The 22,374-nt window shown below is 44.7% G+C and overlaps 1 protein-coding gene across 1 annotated transcript in view; it reads left to right on the plus strand.

Moving 5' to 3' along the window:
• Positions 1-22,374, plus strand: part of map6a (microtubule-associated protein 6a) — a 48,363-nt gene that overhangs the window by 7,550 nt on the left and 18,439 nt on the right. Inside the window, exons 2-3 of the mRNA XM_072264223.1 lie at positions 3,524-3,537; positions 19,089-19,098. Coding sequence (XP_072120324.1) covers positions 3,524-3,537; positions 19,089-19,098 — 24 coding nt within the window. The remainder of the gene's footprint in view (positions 1-3,523; positions 3,538-19,088; positions 19,099-22,374) is intronic.

Raw genomic sequence — 22,374 nt, forward strand, 5'->3', positions numbered from 1 at the left:
TGGTGCTTCCCACTCCCTCCCCTTTCCTTTTCCCTTTTCCAAAACATGATTCCCCCCTCCCTGCCCCCTTCCCACTCTCAGTCCACAATAGAGACCCAGATCAGAATAAAGTTTATTATCACTCACGTAAGTCATAATTTTTTTTGCGGCAGCAGTACGGTGCAATATAATACATAAAATTCCAGGCACCTACCATTCACTGTGTTAAAAAAAAATCCTTGCTCCACACACCTCCTTCAGAATTTCCCACTCTCACTTTCAGGCTAAACCCTCTGGTTTTCAATATTTCTATGCTGGGGGAAAGCTTCTGTAATGAGAGAGCTGTGGATGGTGGTGAACCCAATTTCAGGGTAAGGTCTGGAAATAACTCAGACTTGGACTTGGACTCAAAATAAACAAGATGACACAAACAAAGTCCAAAGGTGAAATTACAAATAGCTGTCCAGGAAATGGAATTCCTATGACTGAGCTCAACACCAGGCCTTTAAGTACAGACTTGCCTAGAAGGAACGTGACAATTGGCAGTCTGTCTTAAAGGGACAGTGGCAACTAACTATACTCTGGGGAAATGCAGCACTGTTCAAAGTTGCCCATTAGAGAGATCTTGTGGTCCAAGTTCATAGCTCTATGAAAGTGGCAACATAAGTCAATAGGATGGTAAAGGCAGCATTATTGGGGACACAGGGTTTAAGAGTCAGGAGGTCATAGTCATAGTCATAGTCATACTTCATTGATCCCGAGGGAAATTGGGTTTCGTTACAGTTGCACCAACCAAGAATAGAGTATAAATATAGCAATATAAAACCATAAATAATTAAATAATAATATGTAAATTATGCCAGATGGAAATAAGTCCAGGACCAGCCTATTGGCTCAGGGTGTCTGACCCTCCAAGGGAGGAGTTGTAAAGTTTGATGGCCACAGGCAGGAATGACTTCCTATGACGCTCAGTGCTGCATCTCGGTGGAATGAGTCTCTGGCTGAATGTACTGCTGTGCCCACCCAGTCCATTATGTAGTGGATGGGAGACATTGTCCAAGATGGCATGCAACTTGGACAGCATCCTCTTTTCAGACACCACCGTCAGAGAGTCCAGTTCCATCCCCACAAAGCACAGAGCACTTGTTCCGCTCACATTTTATTGACTCTGCCTCTTGTCGCTTCTCCCGTTGCGGAACAAGTGCTACACACGCCCTTACACTTCCTCCCTTACCACCATTCAGGGCCCCAGACAGTCCTTCCAGGTGAGGCGACACTTCATCTGTGAGTCGGCTGGGGTGATATACTGCGTCCGGTGCTCACGATGTGGCCTTCTATATATTGGCGAGACCCGACGCAGACTGGGAGACCGTTTTGCTGAACACCTACACTCTGTCCACCAGAGAAAGCAGGATCTCCCAGTGGCCACACATTTTAATTCCACATCCCATTCCCATTCTGATATGTCTATCCACGGCCTCCTCTACTGTAAAAATGAAGCTACACTCAGGTTGGAGGAATAACACCTTATATTCCGTCTGGGTAGCCTCCAACCTGATGGCATGAACATCGACTTCTCTAACTTCCGTTAATGCCCCACCTCCCCCTCGTACCCCATCCGTTATTTATTTATGTACACACGTTCTTTCTCTCACTCTCCTTTTTCTCCCTCTGTCCCTCTGACTATACCCCTTGCCCATCCTCTGGGTTTCCACCCCCCTCCCCCTTTTTCTTCTCCCTGGGCCTCCTGTCCCATGATCCTCTCATATCCCTTTTGCCAATCACCTGTCCAGCTCTTGGCTCCATCCCTCCCCCTCCTGTCTTCTCCTATCATTTTGGATCTCCCCCTCCCCTTCCCACTTTCAAATCTCTTACTAGCTCTTCCTTCAGTTAGTCCTGACGAAGGGTCTCGGCCTGAAACGTCGACTGTACCTCTTCCTAGAGATGCTGCCTGGCCTGCTGCGTTCACCAGCAACTTTGATGTGTGTTGCTGGAATTTCCAGCATCTGCAGAATTCCTGTTGTTTGCAGATTCCCTCTTCTTCAGCTCTTTACCTCTTCCACTTATCCCCCCCAGCTTCTCACTCCCCCACCCACCTCAACCCTCAGACTGTCTCACCTATCATCTGCCAGTTTCTACTCCTCCTCCCCTCCTCTCTCCTGTTCTCTTCCTTTCCAGTCCTGAAGAAGGGTCTTGGCCCGAAATGTTGACTCTTTATTCCCCTCCATAGATATTGCCTGACCTGCTAAGTTCCTCCAGCATTTTCTGTGTGTTGCTATAGACTGGAAGGTTCTTGGGTTCCGATATTTTGAATGACTCTCTACAGTCTCCTAGTGATCCTTCTGGTGAAGGAAGACCCCACCCTCCACGCAGTGCTGTTGGGGGGGAGGGAGTTCTAGGATTCAGACCCAGCGACAGTGATATATTTCCAAGTGGGGATGGTGTGTGACTAGGAGGGGAACCCTTGCCTTTCTGGGTGGGAGGGTTTATCAGAGTAGGTCGGGTGAGTAACACAGTGTGTTTTGTAGATGGTGCACACTGCGGCCACTGTGTGTCAGTAGTAGAGGGAGTGTTTAGTGGGGCGAAGGGGATGTTGTGTAACCTATGTTCTTCTAGAGGAGTAGGACAGCAGAGCAACCTAGTGGTTAGCACAATCGATTCACAGCAACAGCGATCGCTGATCTGGGTTCGATTACTGCCACCGTTTGTGCATTTCCCCTGTGACTGCATTGATTTACACTGGGCGCACCTTTTTCCCGCAATACAAAAATATACAGTGCATGGAGACACGACTGGGCTACTGCCAGCGCATTACTCGGACTGTATTGATCATTGACGTAAAATGATGCATTTCACTGTATTGTTTCCGTGTACATGTGACAGATAAAACCAATCTTAGAAAATACCAACTTTAACTTGTGTAAAGGAAGTAGATTTACCCCAGCAATGACAATCACACTAATAAGTCACTTCTACGTAATGATTGAGATCCCAAGGTGCTGCACAGTGGTATCAGTGAGTCCAATTTGAGCCACCCATCTGTAGAGAGCCTTTCATGATGTCAGAATAGCCCCAGGTACCTCACAATCTATAACAACACACAAATTGCTAGAGGAACGCAAAATGAAATTTAGAGTATTGTGTGCTGTTTACACCAACTCACAACGGGAGAGATTGAAAGAGTACAGAGAAAATTTACAAGGATGTTGCCAGGACTTGAGGACCAGAGTTATAGGGAAACGTTGAATAGGTTAGAACTTCATTCCCTGGAGCAAAGAAGAATGAGGGGAGATTTGATAAAGGCATACAAAATTATGAGAGGTATAGATAGGGTAAATGCAAGCAGGCTTTTTCCACTGAGGTTGGGTGATACTAGAAGAAGAGGCCATGGGTTAAGGGTGAAAGGTGAAATTTTAAGGAAGATGAGCAGGAACTTCTTAACTCAGAAGGTGGTGAGAGTGTGGAACGAGCTGCCAGTGGAAATAATGGTTGCAAGTTTGATAAGAAGTTTGAAAAGAAGTTTGCATAGGTACATGGATGGGAGGGGCATGGAGAGCAATGGTCCAGATGCAGGTTGACAGCACTAGGCAGAATAGCAGTTCAGCATGGACTAGGTGGGCTAAAGGGCCTGTTTCTATTAATGTAAAGGAACCCTTGGGAGACAGTGATCAAAATATGATGGAATTCACCCTGCAGTTTGAGAAGGAGGAGATAAAGCCAGATGTATCAGTATTACATTGGAGTAAAGGGAATTACAGAGGCAGTAGAAAGGAGCTACCCAAGGTTGATTGGAATGGAACACTCACAGAGATAATGGCAGAGCAGGAATGGCTGGGGTTTCTGGGGCAATTTCGCAGGTGCAGGATACATACATCTCAAAGAAGAGTAAGTATTTTAAAGGCAGGTGTGTTAAGGGGCAGCAGTTGCTATTACTAGGGAGATAGTGCTTGGGAAATTGAAAGGTCTGAAGGTAGATAAGTCCCCTAGACCTAATGGCCTACACCCCAGGATTCTAAAGGAGGTAGCTGAAGAGATTGTAGACGTATTACTAATGACCTTTCAAGAAGCAATAGAGTCTGGCATGGTTCCAGAGGACAGGAAAATTGCAAATGTCACTCTACTCTTCAAGAAAGCAGAGAAGCAGAAGAAAAGCAGTTCTAGGTCAGTTAGTCTGACCTCAGTTGTTGAGAAGATGTTGGAGTCAATTGTTAAGGATGTGGCTTCGAGGTACTTGGAGATAGATGATAAAATAGGCCAAAGATAGCATGGTTTCCTTAAGGGAAGAGCTAGCCTGACAAGTCTGTTGGAAATGTTTGAAGAAATACTGCAACAAGCAGAATCGTCACAGGAGAATCAGTGGATGATGTGTACTTGAATTTTCAGAAGGTGTTTGATAAGATGCCACACATGAGGCTGCTTAACAAGATAAGAACCCAAAATAGTACAGGAGGGGTACTAGCATAGATACAGCATTGACTGATGGCAGGAAACAGCGAGTGGGAATAAAGGGAGGCTTTTGTGATTGGCTGCCAGTGACTACTGGTGTTCCACAGGGGCCTCTGTTGGGACTTCTTTTTATGTTCTATGTCAGCGATTTGGATAATGAAATTGATGGCTTTGTGGCAAGTTTTACTGATGATATGAATTGAGTTGAGTTGACTTTATTAGTTACATCCTTCATATAGATGAAGAGTAAAATTCTTTTACGTCTCCATTTAAATGTGCAATGTGCAATATATAGTAATTTGTGATAAATAGTATGTACAACAGGACAGTCAATACAACATAGAAATACAATTGTATCAGCATGAATTAATCAGTCTGATGGTCTGGTGGAAGAAGCTGTCCTGGAGCCTGTTGGTCCTGGCTTTTATGCTGCGGTACCGCTTCCGGGATGGTAACAGCTGGAACAGTTTGTGGTTGGGGTGACTCGGGTCCCCAATGATCCTTCAGGCCCTTTTTACACACCTGTCTTTGTAAATGTTCTGAGTCATGGGAAGTTCACAGCTACAGATGTACTGGGCTGTCCGCACCACTCTCTGCAGAGTCCTGCGATTAAGGGAGGTACAGTTCCCATACCAGGCAGTGATGCTGCCAGTCAGGATGCTCTCAATTGTGCCCCTGTAGAAAGTCCTTAAGATTTGGGGGCCAAACTTCTTCAACCGTCTAAGGTAAAAGAGGTGCTGTTGTGCTTTTTTCACCACACAGCAGGTATGTACAGACCATGTGAGATCCTCAGTAATGTGTAGGCCGAGGAACTTAAAGCTGTTCACCCTCTCAACCCCAGACCCATTGATGTCAATAGGGGTCAGCCCGTCTCCATTCCTCCTGTAATCCACAACCAGCTCCTTTGTTTTTGCGACATTGAGGGAGAGGCTGTTTTCTTGACTTGACACCACTGTGTCAGGGTGGTAACCTCTCTGTAGGCTACCTCGTTATTAATTGAGATTATGCCAATCAGTGTGCAGATTTAATTAGCAGATTGGAGCTGTGGGTATACAGAGAGTAAAGGAGGGGGCTTAGGACACAGCCCTGAGGGGCAGATGTGAGGGAACCCACTCTTACCACCTGCTGGCGATCAGACAGGAAGTCTAGAATCCAGCTACACAAGGCAGGGTGAAGGCCGAGGTCTATGAGAAGATAGGCAGAGGGGCAGATAGTGTTGAGGAAGCAGAGAGGTTGCAGAGGGACTTTGACGGATTAGGGGGATAAGCAAAAGGTGGCAGAAGGAATGTATTTTTTTTACACACAGAGAGGTGGGTGCATGGAATGCGCTGCCAGGGTGGTGGTAGAGGCTGATACATTAGGGCATTTAAGTCTTACAGGATGACAGACAAATGGAAGGCTATGTGGGAGGGAAGGGTTAGTGGGTTAAAGGGTTGTTACAGCATCGTGGGCTGAACTGCCTGTACTGTTCAGTGTTCTTTCTTCCTTTTTAAATCTTCTTATTAATTTTCCAAAGTTATAAACAGAATAACAATGTTGATACAGAGATATTGGAATAATCTTATTGTTAATAAGCATATACAAAAAAGATTTAAAATAATACAAGTATAATAGACTTCCAAACTCATGATGTAATTAATCATAGAGAAAAAAAAGGAAAAAAATACAAAGAAAACCCCCAAAAAGAAACAAAACAAAAAGAACTAAATACTAAACCCAAAAAAGCAAACGGAACAAAACAAGGCTAGACCAATATCTTCAATTGAACACGTTCAGTAATGTCGTCAACTCTGCTCCTCTATTCATATACTTTAAGTTAATAACAAGGATTCAGAAAAGTCAAATTATATCATATGAAAACGTTGAATAAATGGTTTCCAAGTCTCTTCAAATTTAACTGAAGGATCGAAAATGTCACTGCTAATTTTTTCCAAATTTAAACATAATATAGTTTGGGAAAACCATTGAAATGTAATAGGAGGGTTGGTCTCCTTCCAGGTCAATAAAATGGATCTTCTGGCCATTAAAGTAACAAATGCAATATCTGACAGGCTGAAGAGGATAAAAATGTATGTTCCATCATTGGCAAACCAAAAATTGCCATAATAGGATGGGGTTGTAAATCGAAACACAGAACTGTTGCGATAATATCAAAAATATCTTTCCAAAATTTTTCCAAAAGAGGGCAGGACCAAAACATATGAGTTAAAGAAGCCACTTCAGAGTGACATCTGTCACAAATAGGATTTATATGGGAATAAAAATGGGCTAATTTATCTTTGGACATGTGGGCCCTATGCACTACCTTAAATTGTATTAGTGTATGTTTGGCACATATACAGGAAGTACTAACTAATTGAAAAAATTTTTCCCATTTCTCTGTAGGTAGGCAAAGTTGAAGTTGCCTTTCCCATTCATTTTTAATTTTATCAGATATACCTGGCTGTAATTTCATAATTATATCATAGATAGATGTTATTAATCCCTTCTGAAGAGGATTTAAACCTAAAATGTTATCGATGATATCAGTAGGATGTTCAGTGTTGTATGTACTGAGTTAGACGGAGCATAATACACTGCAGCCCAGTAACAGACTCTTCAGTCCACAATGCTGTGGAGAGCTAATTAATGATGAGTTTTAGTTAAACTAAGCTATTTGCCTGCACGTATTCCATCTCCCTCCGTTCCCTGCTTATTCATATGCTTGGCTGAGAGCATCTTAAACTGTTCTATTGTACTTGCTTCCACTACCAACCCTGGCAGTGCATTCCAGGCCACCACCACCCTCTGTGTAAAAAAAACTTGCCCCATACTTTCCCTCTTCAGCTTAAATTCATGTCTTCTAGTATTAGACATATAGGCGTCTAGTGGTAGACGTGTCCTCTAGTATTAGACATTTAAATGTCCAGTGGTAGACATGTTCTATAGTATTAGTCTTTTAGATATCTAGTGGTATACATGTTCTCTACTATTAGACATTTGGATGTCTAGTGGTGGACATGTTTTCTAGTATTAGACATTTTGATGTCTAATTGTAGATATGTTCTCTAGTATTAGACATTTGGATGTCTAGTGATAGACAATTCTCTAGTATTAGACATTTCAATCCCAGGAAAATGAATCCAGCTGTCTACTCCATTTATAATTTCTGATAACCTTGTAAACCTCTATCAGATCTCCCTCAGCCTTTGCTGCTGCTCCAGAGACAACAACCCAAGTTTATCCTACCCCTCCTTATAGTCCGTCCACTAAACCAGACAGCATACTGGTGAACCCCTTCTGCACTCTCTCCAACGACTCCACATCCATTCTAAAATAGAGGAATAGATGGTTCTTGCAGTGTACATCTATAGATCCCTCAAAGCTGTCACGAAAGTTGATAGAGTGGTTAAGAAGGTATATGGGGATTCAGTTCAAGAGCCATGAAATAATGTTGTAGCTCTATAAAACCCTGTGGAAGCTTTAGAGAAGGTACAGAGGAGATCTAACAGGATGCTGCCTGAATTAGAGAGCATGTCATGTGAGGGGAGATTGAGTGAGCTAGGGTGTTTCTCTTTCGAGCAAAGGAGGAAGCGAGGTGACTTGATAGAGGTGTACAAGATGATAAGAAGCAGAAATAGAGTGGATAGCCAGATAACAAACAAGAGAAAATCTGCAGATGCTGGAAATCTGGGCAACACACACAAAATGCTGGAGGAACCCGCACCCACTGCAAGCAGCCTCATAGCTCCAACACACTGCATCTCCCGTTTCTACCTCCTACCCAAAATCCAGAAATCTGCTTGTCCAGTCAGACCCATTGTTTCAGCTTGTTCTTGCCCCACTGAACTCATATCTGCATACCCCGACTTTGTTTTATCCCCCCTTGCTCAGTCCCTTCCCACCTACATCCGTGGTACCTCACACGCTCTTGATCTTTTCAAGAATTTCAGGTTCTCTGGCCCCCATCCATTTTACTATGGATATCCAGTCCCTATGCACCTCCACCCCCCACCCCTCACCGGGAAGGCCTCAGAGCTCTCCATTTCTTTCTCGACACCAGACCCAACAGGTCCTGTCCAGCACCACTCTCCTCCGCCTAGGGGAACTGGTCCTCACTCTCAGTAATTTCCCCTTTGGGTCCTCCCACTTCCTTCAAACAAAAGGGGTATCCATGGGTACTCGCAAGCGTCCCAGCTATGCCTGCTTGTTCATTGGCTACATGGAACAGCCTGTGTTGCAAGCCTACACTGGTGACAGTCCCGTACTTTTCCTATGCTACTTCGACAACTGCATTGGTGCTGCTTCCTGCACCCGTGCTGCACTCATCAATGTCATCCACTTTGCCTCCAACTTCCACCCGGCCCTCAAATTCGCCTGGTTTATTTCCAACACCTCCCTCCCCTTTCTTGATCTCACTGTCTCTATCTCCAGAGACAGCTCATCCACCGATGTCTGTTATAAACCTACGGACTCTCACAGCTACCTGCACTATACCTCGTCCCACCCTGCTATTTGTAAAAGTGCCATCCCCTTCTCTCAATCCCTCTGTCTCTGCCACATCTGCTCTCATGATGAGGCTTTTCATTCTAGAACAAAGAAGATGTCCTCCTTTTTCAAAGAAAGTGACTTCCCTTCCTCCACCATCAACTCTGCCCTCCACCGCATCTCTTCCATTTCACACACATCTGCTCTTAACCCATCCTCCGGCCACGATACCAGGATAGGGTTCCTCTTGTCCTCACCTACCACCACACCAGCCTTCGCGTCCAGCACATAATTCTCCGAAACTTCCGCCATCTCCAACGGGATCCCACCACCAAGCACATCTTTCCCTCCCCCCGCCTTCTGCTTTCCACAGGGATCGCTCCCTTGTCCATTCGTCCCTCCCCATTGATCTCCCTCCCGGCACTTATCCTTGTAAGCAGAACAAGTTCTTCACCTGCCCCTACACCTCCTCCCTCACCACCATTCAGGGCCCCAAACAGTTCTTCCAGGTGAAGCGACACTTCACCTGCGAGTCTGCTGGGTTCGTACTGTGTTCAGTGCTCCCGGTGTGGCCTCTTGTATATTGGTGAGACCCAACATAGATTGGGAGACCGCTTCACCGAGCATCTGTGCTCCGTCTGCCAGAACAAGTGGGATCTCCCAGTGGCCACCCATTTTAATTCCACTTCCCATTCTGATATGTCCATCCATGGATCCATGGCCTTCTCCACTGTCGGTATAAGGCCACACTTAGGTTGGAGGAACCATGCCTTATATTCTGTTTGGGTAGCCTCCAACCTGATGGCATGAATATCGATTTCTCAAGCTTCCAGTAATGCCCCCCACTTCACCATTTCCCTTCCTCTTGTCCCTCTCTCATGTTATCTCCTTGCCCACCCATCATCTCCCATGGCGCTTCTTCCCCCCACCTCTCCTTTTTTCTTTCTGGCCTTCTGTCGCTTTCACCAATCAACTTCCCGGCTCTTTACTTCATCCCTCCTCCTCCAAGCTTCACCTATCACCTGGTGTTTCTCTCTCCCCTCCCGCCACCTTTCAAATCTACTCCTCAGCTTTTTTTCTCCAGTCCTGCAAAAGGGTTTCGGCCCGAAACATCGACTGTGCTGTTTGCCATAGACACTGCCTGGCCTGCTGAGTTCCTCCAGCATTTTGTGTGCGTTGCTCGTCGAGATGCTGCCTGGATTAGAGGACATGTGCTATAACGAGAGGTTGGATGGAGTTGGGTTTTTTATTAAAACATTACACCCTTGCTTTCTTTTTGACTAGGATGCAAAAGAGTTGAGGTTTTATAAGGTACCGGTGAGTATTGTAAGCAGTTATCTAAGAAGGATGTGCTGACATAGGAGAGGGATCAGGGGAGGTTCACGAGAATGTTTCTGGGAATGAAGGGTTTACCGTATGAGGACTGGTGCATGGCTCTGGGCCTCAATTCATTGGAGGGGGCATCTCATTCAGCATTTTGTGAGTGTTGCTTGAATAGCCAGATATCTTTCTTTCCAGGGGCAAGTAGCAAGTACAAGAGGGCATATTTTTAAAATGCTTGCAGGAAAGTATAGGGGGATGTCAGGGGTAGAATTTTTACAGAGAGTGGTAGCTGCATGAAACGCCCTGCTAAGGGTGGTAGTAGAGACAGATACATTAGGGACATTTAAGAGACCCTTAGACAGGCACATGGATGCAAGATAAATAGAGGGTTATGTGGGAAGGAAGGGTTAGATTGATCTTGGAGTAGGTTAAAATGGCAGCACGTCAAACAGACTGTACTGTGCTGTATTGTTCTACGTTCTAAGCCAGGCAGATGGCAACCAGATTGCAGACTGTTGTATGTCAAACAGATTATGCCGTACATCGTTACATAGCTAACACAATGCAGAATATGAGGCTCTCTGTTGGTGGGGGTTGACCATGGATATTGTGTCCTCACTGTCTATGCTGTTGGTGAAGCACAGTCAGTCATTACACAAGCCAAGCCAGTGTGATAAGGAGAGCAAATTGTTGCCCCTGCTTCCCCTCTCCACAAAGGAGCGGCAGAGATGAATAGCAACGACACTGCAAAGAACTCAACGTGGGACTGCCTTCGGGACTCCGGCTCTGGGTATTTCCCTGGGGCTTTACACCCGAAGTCTTCCCCATGAGTGGGTATAGCCTCAAGGCAGTGGAGGTTTGAGAGCGGAGTTTTCCTCCTCTTAGACGAGCTGCATTAAAAAAAAACAGAGTGCAGAATATAATGTAACACCCACAAGATGCTGGGGGAACTCAGCAGGTCAGGCAGCATCAATGGAAATGAATAAATAGTCGACGTTTCAGGCCAAGACGCTTGATCGGCTGAGAATGTATGGTTACAGAGAAAGTGCGGTGCAGATAGGCAAATAAAGTGTGTGGGTCACAACAAAGACTACAGTAAATGGTATTGCTGTACTAATCACATTATACTCTTCAATCAACTCCCAGTGGCAAGGTGGGACATCTCTACCAAAGGAGGAGTAAGGTGTTCCTTCCCCAACTAGCCTGCAGGTCACCCTTGGGCAAGGTGCGGCAGCTGCATAGCCCCCCGATCAGGGTCACGTGAAGCCACATGACCAGGTGGTGGATGGTCGTATGAGCGGCTGGTGCATATCACAAGTTCTGGTTATGTGACCGCTAACGCCTGGCAGACAATCTCTGAAGAGTATTGATAATGGCTGGGGTCACCCGTCGTGTAAAGACACTGCCCAGAAGAAGGCAATGGCAAACCACTTTTGTAGAAAAGAATTGCCAAGAACAATCATGATCATGGAAAGACCGCAGTCGCCCATGTCATACGACACGGCACATAACGAATAAATGAATCTACTCCCCCATCCCCTTCCCCATTCACTGACACACTGATGGTGACTTATAGTGGCCAATTAACCTAACAAAATCTTCAAAGATTCAAAGTACATTTATTATCAAAATATGTATGCAGTACACAACCCTGCGATTCATCTTCCTGCAGCCAGCCACAAAACAAAGAAACAGCGTGGAACTTGTTCAAAGAAAACATCAAAAGCTCTAGTTCACACTCTAGTTATAATCCCTCCTGCACAAAAAGCAAAATCCCAAACCTTCCCATCCCCTCCCTAGCACAAAAACCAAGGGATTATCCACATGTAGAAACAACAAGGATATCAAACCCCCCAGCCTGCCAATCGGCAACAAGAAAAAATGTTTCAAAGATTTCAAAGGTACATTTAATGTCAGAGGAATGTATACAATATACATCCTGAAATTCTTTTTCTTCATAAACATCCATGAAAACAGAGGAGTGCCCCCAAAGAATGAATGACAGTTAAGTGTTAGAACCCCAAAGTCTCCCCCTCCCCACCAGCACTTGAAAGCATTGGCACCCACTACCAAGCACTCAAGTACCCCAAAGACCACTCGTTCACCCAGTATTCGACATACCACAGGCTCTCTCTCTCTCCCTAATAAGCAAGAAAGAATTGTCTCCATTTCACAGTGAGAGGGGAGACATAACAAACAATTCACTGATTTACAATGTTAAAAGTCTGCTGTGTCAGTTTTTCCGAGCTCCGTGCCCAAAGATCTCAGGTCTCTGGGCACGCAGCCATAGATCTTCCATCTCCCATGTCACACCGATTTCCTGCCGGGACACCAACCTTTGGTCTGCCTGTCTCCAGAGTCACGAGATCCTGGGACTCCGAAGGCATGCTAATCTCTTAGGCTGCATCCTTGGCATGTTGAATAACAGCTAGTCATGAAACCCCTGGAGTGGGTCCCGTTCCCACAAAGAACCATAGTCAGTGTGTAACTCCTTGTCACGGTCTTCTTTCTTTTCCAATATTTTTTATTGATTTCTATATAGAAGAATACAGAGTCCAAGAGAATACATATTATAAAACAAAAGAAAAAACATAATACCGGATACAGTATATTGAATCACATTAACAAACTCCTTACTCTATATTCATATGGATTAGATTAATTTGCTTATTAGAATATGAACAATTTTATATTAAAAAAAAGATCTATACCCACTACCAAAGTCAAAGCTGTTTGGGAAAAAAGAAAGAAAAAACCTTATCAGATAATAAAATATACTATTAACCAACTTCTGTACTTTATGAAAAAGTCAAAGATTATGAAAATAATTTAAAAACAGCCCCCACAAATTTTGAAAATCTTGGTTAGATTCAGAAATTGAACAAAGAATCTTTTCTAAATTCAGGCGTGCCATAACATCCCATAACCACTGAGCATGACTAGGCGGAACAACATCCTCCCATTTAAACAAAAGTGTCCTCCTAGCCATAAGAGAGATAAAAGCCCGAATGAGCAGATCAGATGTCTTCAAAATGTTATCTTTCCTTCCAACAATACCAAATAGGGAAGTCAAAGGATTAGGCTTAAAATTTACTTTAAAGAGCACAGAAGAAGTTCGGAATACTTCCTTCCAATATTTTCCAAGACTTGGGCACGTCCAAAACATATGAATAAGTGAAGCTTCTCCATTGTTACACCTATCACAGTAGGGAGACATATCCCTATAAAAACGAGATAACTTATCCTTGGTCATATAAGCCCTATGAACCGCTTTAAATTGTAGGAGGGAATGTGTAGGAGGCACATAACAATGAAGTATTAACCAATTTAAAAATCTCATTCCAAGTTTCTTCAGAAACTGAAGTCTGTATATCTTGTTCCCAAAGATTTTTGATTTTGTCTAAAGAATCATTTCTCATTCCCAACAACAAATCATAAATATTGGATATTGAACCATCACAAAATGATTTCATGTTAAGATTTTCATCTGATATGTTCTTATCAGGACTATTAGGAAATGTATATAATTGGCATTGCAGAAAATCTCTAATTTGTAAGTACCGAAAAAAATGGGTTTTTGGTAAACTATATTTAGTTGACAATTGTTCAAACGAAGAAAGACTTCCTCCAACAAACAGATCCCGGAAGCATGTAATGCCCAATCCTTCCCATTGTTTAAAAACTACATCAGTCATAGAAGGCTTTAAAAAATAATTTAAAAAAATGGAACTAGAAAGGGAGAATCTCAATAGACCAAAATGTTCTCTAAGTTGTATTCATATCCTCAAAGTATGTTTGACTACCACATTTTCAGTTATCTTACTTAAGGATAAAGGAAGTGAAAGGTCAGGGTCTTCAAAAGAACCCTGAAAGAGACAAATAGAGATATTAAACATAGAAACAGAGCTGTTTCCGAAGATACAAGCAAAGGAGTCGCTGTTGGGCACCATTATCTCCTCTTAAGCTCCTCCTCCTCCTTGTGGGCGAGAACACAAAAGATCATCGAACTGAAAGAGTCCAATATGAACTACAGTCAGTTTGAACAACAGTCCAATCCATAAATCCCAGAATTTCGATCACACCTCTGAGAGCAACGGGACCCAGCGGCCCCACAGAGGGCAGTGACTCGAATCAGCGGCCCCTCCGAGGGCAGCTTCACAAACTGGCAGCCCCTCTGAGTGCAGCGAACCAGTAATCCCCCCAAGGCCAGCGACTGGAGTTTGACAATCCAGACTGGGGATGTGTTAAAGGAACTACTTTTTAATCAGGGCAGTGTCCAAGATTTTGAAGGCAGAGTTCTGAGGCAGTTTTTCTGATTCAAGGAGTGACCAGTCAGCAAGCGGAAATGCTTAAAAAGAGCTTCCTTTCAGTCAGGTCCGCATCCAAGATTTAAAAAGTTGAGGTTCAAATCAGTTTTCTGAGTTGGTCAATCCACACCAGGGATGCGCGAAAATAGCTACCCTTTAATCTAGGGGGCAATCAAGATTTTGAAGGCAGAGTTTCGCGGCGTTTTTTCCTGAGTTGAGGAGCAACCAATCAGCAAGAGGGATCCATTGGGAAGGGCCGGTAAGAGTAATTCAAATTCAAGCAGTGCAGCCATTGTTTTTAAGTGTGTCAGTCTTTAGAGTGGCTTTCGCTCATCAGGCTTGGGTGAGATATATTGCCTTGTAGATTACTCTCTCTCTCTGTCCTTACCTGTTCATTCCTCATCTGTTTGGACATAGTAAATCAGTGAGAATGGCTCCAGGGGCAGTGGTTTGTACTGTGTGTGGGATGTGGGACAGCTCTCAGATAAACATGTCTGCGCCAGGTTACCGAGTTGCAGCTCTTAAGGAACTGGAGCCGCAGCTTGATGACCCTTGGCTCATACGGGTGAAGGAGGAGGTGTAAGACAGGATCTACAGGGAGGTAATCGCCCCGAGCTTGCAGGAGACAGGTAACTGGGTGACTGTCAGAAGAAGGACGGGAAACGCACAGCCAGTGCAGAGTACACCGGTGGCCATTCCCTCAATATTAAGTATTCAACTTCGGATACTATTGAAGGGGATGACCTACCAGGGGAGCGAAAGTGACCGGGTCTCTGGCATTGGTCTGGTGCTGGGGCTCAGAAGAGCAGAGAGGTGAAGAGGACTGCAGTGCTGATAGGAGATCCCATTGTCAGAGGAACAGAGACAAGATTCAGTGAGGACAATAAAGACACCCAGATGGTATGCTGCCTCCATGGTGTCAGGATCAGGGATGTCTTGGATCGGGTCCATGGCATTCTCAAGGGCGAGGGTGGGAAACCAGACGTCTTGGTGCATATTGGCACCAATGACATAGGTAGACAAGGTGAAGAGATCCTGAAGAGAGATTTTAGGAGCGAGGTAGAAAGCTGAGAAACAAGACGTCCAGGGTAGTAATCTCTGGATTGCTGCCTGTGAGGGTAAGAATAGGAAGATGTGGCAGGTGAATATGTGGCTGAGAAACTGGTGCAGGGAGCAAGGGTTCAGATTTATGGATCATTGGAATCTTTTCTGCAGAAGGTATAACCTGCACAAAAGAGATGGGTTACACCTGAACCCAATATCCTTGCGGGCAGGTTGACAAGAGTTGTTCAGGTGGGATTCAACTAATTTGGCAGGGGGATGGGAAACAGAATGATAGTGCTGAAGATGAGGTAGTAGGTTTACAAGCAGAGGCAATGTGTGGTGAGACTCCTAGCAAGGAGAGGCTGATGATAGGCCAAAATTGCAGTCAACAGGATGAGTTGCAATGTAAAAGGCAGACAAGATCAAGAATGGTGAATACAGGACTGAAGCTGTTGTATTTGAACGTGCGCAGTACACGGAATAACAGATGAACTTGTACACACGGGGAAATCTGCAGATGCTGGAAATTTCAAGCAACACACACAAAAAGTGCTGGTGAACGCAGCAGGCCAGGCAGCATCTCTAGGAAGAGGTACAGTCGACGTTTTGGGCCGAGACACTTCGTCAGGACTAACTGAAGGAAGAGCTAGTAAGAGATTTGAAAGTGGGAGGGGGAGGGGGAGATCTGAAATGATAGGAGAAGACAGGAGGGGAGGGCTGGAGCCAAGAGCTGGACAGGTGATTGGCAAAAGGGATACGAGGCTGGAGAAGGGAGAGGATCATGGGACGGGAGGCCTAGGGAGAAAGAAAGGGGAGGGAAGCCCATTGACTTCTCTAACTTCCGTTAATGCCCACCTCCCCTTTGTACCCCATCCGTTATTTATTTATTTATTATTATTATTTTTAAAAAATTTATCTCTTTTTTTCTCCCTCTGTCCCTCTCACTATACTCCTTGCCCATCCTCTGGGCTTCCCTCCCCGTTTCTTTCTCCCTAGGCCTCCCATCCCATGATCCTCTCCCTTCTCCAGCCTCGTATCCCTTTTGCCAATCACCTGTCCAGCTCTTGGCTCCATCCCTCCCCCTCCTGTCTTCTCCTATCATTTTGGATCTCTCCCTCCCCCTCCCACTTTCAGGTCTCTTACTATCTCTTCTTTCAGTTAGTCCTGACGAAGGGTCTCGGCCTGAAACATCGACTGTACCTCTTCCTATTGATGCAGCCGGGCCTGTTGTGTTCACCAGCACTTATTGTGTGTGTTAGACGAACTTGTAGCACAGCTGCAGATTGGCATGTATGATGTTGTCGGCATCCCTGAATCGTGGCTGAAAGAAGATTATAGCTGGGAGCTTAATGTCAGGGGATACACTTTGTATTGAAAGGACAGGCAGGAAGGCGGAGGGGGTGGTGTTGCTCTGTTGGTAAAAAATGAAATCAAATAATTAGAAAGAGGAGACAAAGGGTCGGAAGGAGTTGAACCATTGTGGATAGAGCTAAGGAACTACAAGGGTAAAAAAGACCCTGATAAGAGTTGTATACAGACCCCCAAATGGTAGTAAGGATGTAGCTACAAATTACAACAGGAGATAGAAAATGCACGCCAAAAGGGCAATGTTACAATAGTCATGGGGGATTTCAATATGCAGGTAGATTGGGAAAATCAGGTGTTGGTGCTGGATTCTAAGAGAGGGAAATTTCTAGAATGCATATGAGATAGCTTTTTAGAGCAGCTCATGGCTGAGCCCACTAGGGGATCAGCTATTCTAGATTGGGTGTTGCGCAATGAACCAAAATTGATTAGAAAGCTTAAGGTAAAAGAACCCTTGGGGAAATGATCATAATATGATCGATTTTACCCTGAAATTTGAGAAGGAAAAGCTAGTCAGTTGTTTCTTTATAATAGTGAAGTAAAGGGAATTATAGAGACATGAGAGAGGAGCTGGCCTGAATTGGTTGGAAAAGAACACTGCCAGGGATGACAGCAGAGCAGCAGTGGCTGGAATTTCTGGAAGCAATTTGGAAGGCACAGGATATATACATCCCACAGAGGAAGAAGTAATCTAAAGGCAAGATCACACATCTGTGGATAACAAGAGAAGTCAAAACCAACTTAAAAGCTGTATAGAGGGCATATAGTAAAGCAATCATTGGTGGGAAGTTAGAGGATTGGGAAGCTTTCAAATACCAATAGAAAGCAACTAAAAAGTCCTTAAGAAGGTAAAGATGAAATGAGAAAGTAAGCTATCCAATAATATTGAAGAGGATACCAAAAGTTTCTTCAGATACGTAAAGTGCAAAAGAGAGACTAGAGTGGATATCGGACCGCTGGAAAACAATGCTGGAGATGTAGTGATGGGGGACAAGGAAATGCCAGACAAACTGAATAAGTATTTTGCATCAGTCTTCACTGTGGAAGACACGAGGAGTATGGTGGAAGTTCCAGGTGTCAAGGGTCATGAAATCTGTGAAGTTGCCATTACTAAGGAGAAGGTTCTTGGGAAACCGACAAGTCTGAAGGTAGATAAGTCACCTGGACCAGATGGTGTACACCTCAGTGTTCTGAAAGAGCTGGCTGACGACATTGTGGAAGGATTAGTAATGATCTTCCAGGAATTGCTAGGTTCTGGAATGGTTCCAGAGGACTGGAAAATTGCACATCACTCCACTCTTCAAGAAGGGGGTGAGACAGAAGAAAGGAATTTATAGGCTAGTTAGTCTGATCTCAGTGGTTGGGAAGCTGTTGGAGTCAATTGTTAAGGATGTGGTTTTGGGGTACTTGGAGGCACATGATAAAATAGACCATAGTCAGCTTGGGCTTCCTCAAAGGAAAATCTTGCTAGACAAATCTGTTGGAATTCTTTGAAGAAATAACAAGCAGGATAGACAAAGGAGGATCAGTTGATGTTGTGTATTTGGATTTTCAGAAGGCCTTTGACAAGGTGCCACATATGAGTCTGCTTAGCAAGCTACAAGCCCATGGTATTACAGGAAAGATTCTAGCAGGGATAAAACAGTGACTGACCAGCAGGAAGCAAAGAGTGAGAATAAAGGGAGACTTTTCTGGTTGGCTGCCAGTGACTAGTGGTATTCCACAGGGGTACGTGTTGGGACCAATTCTTTTTGCATTACATGTTAATGATGGAATTGATGGCTTTGTTGCACAGTTTGCAGACCATACAAAGGCAGGTGGAGGGGCAGGTAGGTTTGAGGAAGTAGACAGGCTACAGGAGGATCTAGACAGATTAGGAGAATGCGAAAGAAGTGACAGATGGAATAGTGTCAGGAATTGAATAATCATGCACTTTGGTAGCAGAAATAAAATATTTAACTATTTTCTAAATGGAAGAAAATACAAAAAAGCTGACGCACAAAGGGACTTGGGATTTCTTGTGTAGGATTCCCTAAAGGTTAATTTGCAGGTTGAGTCTGTAGTTAGGAAAGCAAATGCAATGTTAGTATTCATTTCAAGAGGACTAGAATAAAAGCAAAGATGTAATGTTGAGACTTTATAAAGCACTGGTGAGACTTCGTTTGGAGTATTGTGAGCAGTTCTGGGCCCCTTATCTTAGAAAGGATGTGCTGAAACTGGAGAAGTTTCAAAGGAGGTTTACAAGAATGATTCCAGATTTGAACAGCTTGTCATATGAAGAGCGTTTGATGGCTCTGGGCCTGTATTCACTGGAATTCAAAAGAATGAGGGGTGACATCATTGAAACCTATCAAATGGTGAAAGGACTTGATAGAGTGGATGTGGAGAGGATGTTTCCTATGACGGGGAAGTCTAAGACCAGAGAACACAGCCTCAAAATAGAGGGGTGTCCTTCTAGAACAGAGATAAGGAGGAATTTCCTTAGCCAGCGTGTGGTGAATCTGTGGAATACATTGCCACAGGCAGATATGGAGGCTAAGTCATTGAGTATATTTAAGGCAGAGGTTGATAGATTATTGATTGGTCAGGGCACAAAGGGATACGGGGAGAAGGCAGGAGATTGGGGGTGAGGGGGAAATGGATCAGCCATGATGAAATGGGGGAACGGACTCAGTGGGCCAAATGGCCTAATTCTGCTCCCTTGTCCTATGGTCTTATGCAACTGGTGGCCCTTCTTAGGTCAACGACTCAAACCAGTGGCTCCTCCGATAACCTCTTGCTCTCCTCTGCTTTTGCCTTGGTGTTTCAATCTTCCTCGACCCTTTAGTTGGCGAGCGAAGTAGTCGATCACGGCCCCTCATTCATCTCTAAGCTTCTCCTCATGGTAGCTCGTGCTTGCATTTATTTCCTGGAGTTTTCTCGGGGACAGCAGAGTGCTAGCCCACTCGACCAATCTACAAACTGTAAGTCACAGGCTCCAACAGTTTCAAAGCCAAAATTAAGATCAAAAGAATAAGCAGAAAAAACTGAGATGATTGACTATCTGGAAGACGTCACCAGAGGAATCGTTGTTCGCTGGCGCCATCTTGACCGGAAGCACGTATAACATGAACTGCAGAATCCTCTTAAAAAAAACAAGTCCAATCCTCAAACTGCACCGATCAAACCTTGCCCAAGACCCAAGGCTCCCGCACTTCTTCCAGCAGCAGCGAGTGAGAGGGAGAGGGAGACTGGTCAAATGCAGGCAGGCGGCACTGAACACCCACTCACCTTCCGCTCTCGAGCTCACCAATTTCAATCTTGCTTGACGCTTTAATCTGAGAGTGACTGAGAGTTGGAATCTTCAAAATCTTAAGAGGTGTACAAGATAACGAAGGGTATAAGTAGGATTTATCCCCTCAGGTTGGATGAGACTAGATGTCATGGGTTTAGGACAAAAGGTGGAATGCTTAAGGGGAATCTGAAGGCTAACTTCTTCACTCAAGGGGTGGAACGAGCTGTCAACAAAGTGGTGGATGTGGGTTCAATTGAAACATTTATTTGAAGTTTGGATAAGTACATGTGTGGGAGCAATATGGAGGTCTATGGTCCTGGTGCAGGTAGATGGGACTAGGCAGAATTAGTTCAGCATGGATGAGATGGGCTGAAGAGCCTGTTTCTGTGTTGAAGAATTCCTGCCTCCAGCACTAATGGATTCAAGTATCCTGGTGTATGTGGCATAGAGAAGAAAATAATTGATAAGTTAAATTATCCTCTCTAATTCACTGAGCACAGCAATTCCGCCTCCTGTACAATACATTTATAATCCTATTTCAGATAATAACTATCAAGCACTCACTGTTCTGACAATTCTGATGTGAAATGACTAACCATCAGGTTTTTCGGAAATAATTTGCAAACTTACAAGATGTCTGGCTTTAAATGATTGACATCGGTTTATTACAAGATAAACCAGTGCAGCACAGGGACAGGTTGTGTTGACCAATAAGACTGCAAAACCATATGACATAGGATTAGAATTAGGACATTCAACCCATCAAGTCTTCGCCACCATTCCATCATCATCATTATGTGCCATATCGTATGTTCTGGGTGATCATGGTCTACATGACCATGATTGTTCTTGGCAAATTTTTCTACAGAATTGGTTTGCCGTTGTCTTCTTCTGGGCAGTGTCTTTACAAGACGGGTGATCCCAGTCATTAGCAATGCTCTTCAGAGGTCGTCTGCCTGGTGTCAGTGGTCACATAACCAGGGCTTGTGATATGCACCAGCTGCCCAAACAACCATCCACCACCTGCTCCCATGGCTCCAATGTGACCCTGATCGGGGAGCTAAGCAGCTGCTACACCTTTCCCAAGGGTGCCCTGTAGACTAGCCGAGGGAAGGAGCTCCTTACACTGTCAGAATCTTTTTCCAGGGCAGAAAGGCCCAACACTAGAGAAAATGCATTTAAGCTGAGTGGAAGAAAGTTTAAAGGAGTTCTGAGGGGAAAGCATTTTTATGTGGAGAGTACTGGGTACCTGGAATGGACTGCGAGGGGAGGTTCTGGAAGCAGGTACGATAGGATCTAAGAACCTTCCACATAGTCACATGAATAGATGGAGAATGGAGGGTTATGGATCCTGTACAGGAAAAATGGATTTAGTTTAATTTATCGTTGTGATCAGAGCAGCGCTCTTGGATGGCAGGGCCTCTTCCTGTGCTGCATTGTTCTGTCCTACGGGTATAAGGTCCAAACAAAACTTTTGATTTATAAAGCAATCGTCCTTCCTACATTACTGTATGGAGCTGAATCATGGATCACCCACAGCAGACACCCGAAAGCCCTAGAACAATACCACCAAACACTTCAGATAAGGTGGCAGTGCGCTCGGACATGACAGGCTCTCAGGGGACCAAACAAAGGTGTTTTTGTCTCTTTTAAACATCTTTTTTATGATTGCAAGACAATGCTGGGCTTTTAAGAGCTTCAGATACTGTGGGTTGACGCCATTAGCGAGCTGCTGATTGGCGGAGGAGCTGGACTTGGTGGGCACCCTGTTGCTGCCTGCTACAGGAAGGCATCGGAGTTGGTGCACGAAGACGCATAAAGTACAATGGCAGGTGATGGGCTTGCACATTTCTCTTGCGGTGGCAAGACCCTGTCGGACGTCGGTAACGTAAGATGCCGCAGGCCCGTTCCCCTTGTTTGTTGGCGCGACGGATGGCAGGGGAGCTGTGAGGTCTCAGCTGCAGCGAGGACTAAGCCTCAACCCACGGTTTCCCTGCAGCTGCAGTCCAGGAGCGGAGAAGCCGGAGGCAGTGTCGCCTCAGAAGGTGCATGCCCAGTTGCGAGCTGGCATTTCCTGGTGGTGCTGCCCTCTAATGTTTGATCAGTGGAATGACAAGCTGGAGTGTGTGCATGCCTGTGTGTGTGTTTGTCTGCAGGCTGCTGTGAAGG

The sequence above is a fragment of the Mobula birostris genome, chromosome 7 (assembly GCF_030028105.1).
Source record: "Mobula birostris isolate sMobBir1 chromosome 7, sMobBir1.hap1, whole genome shotgun sequence".
NCBI classification, from domain to species: Eukaryota; Metazoa; Chordata; class Chondrichthyes; order Myliobatiformes; family Myliobatidae; genus Mobula; species Mobula birostris.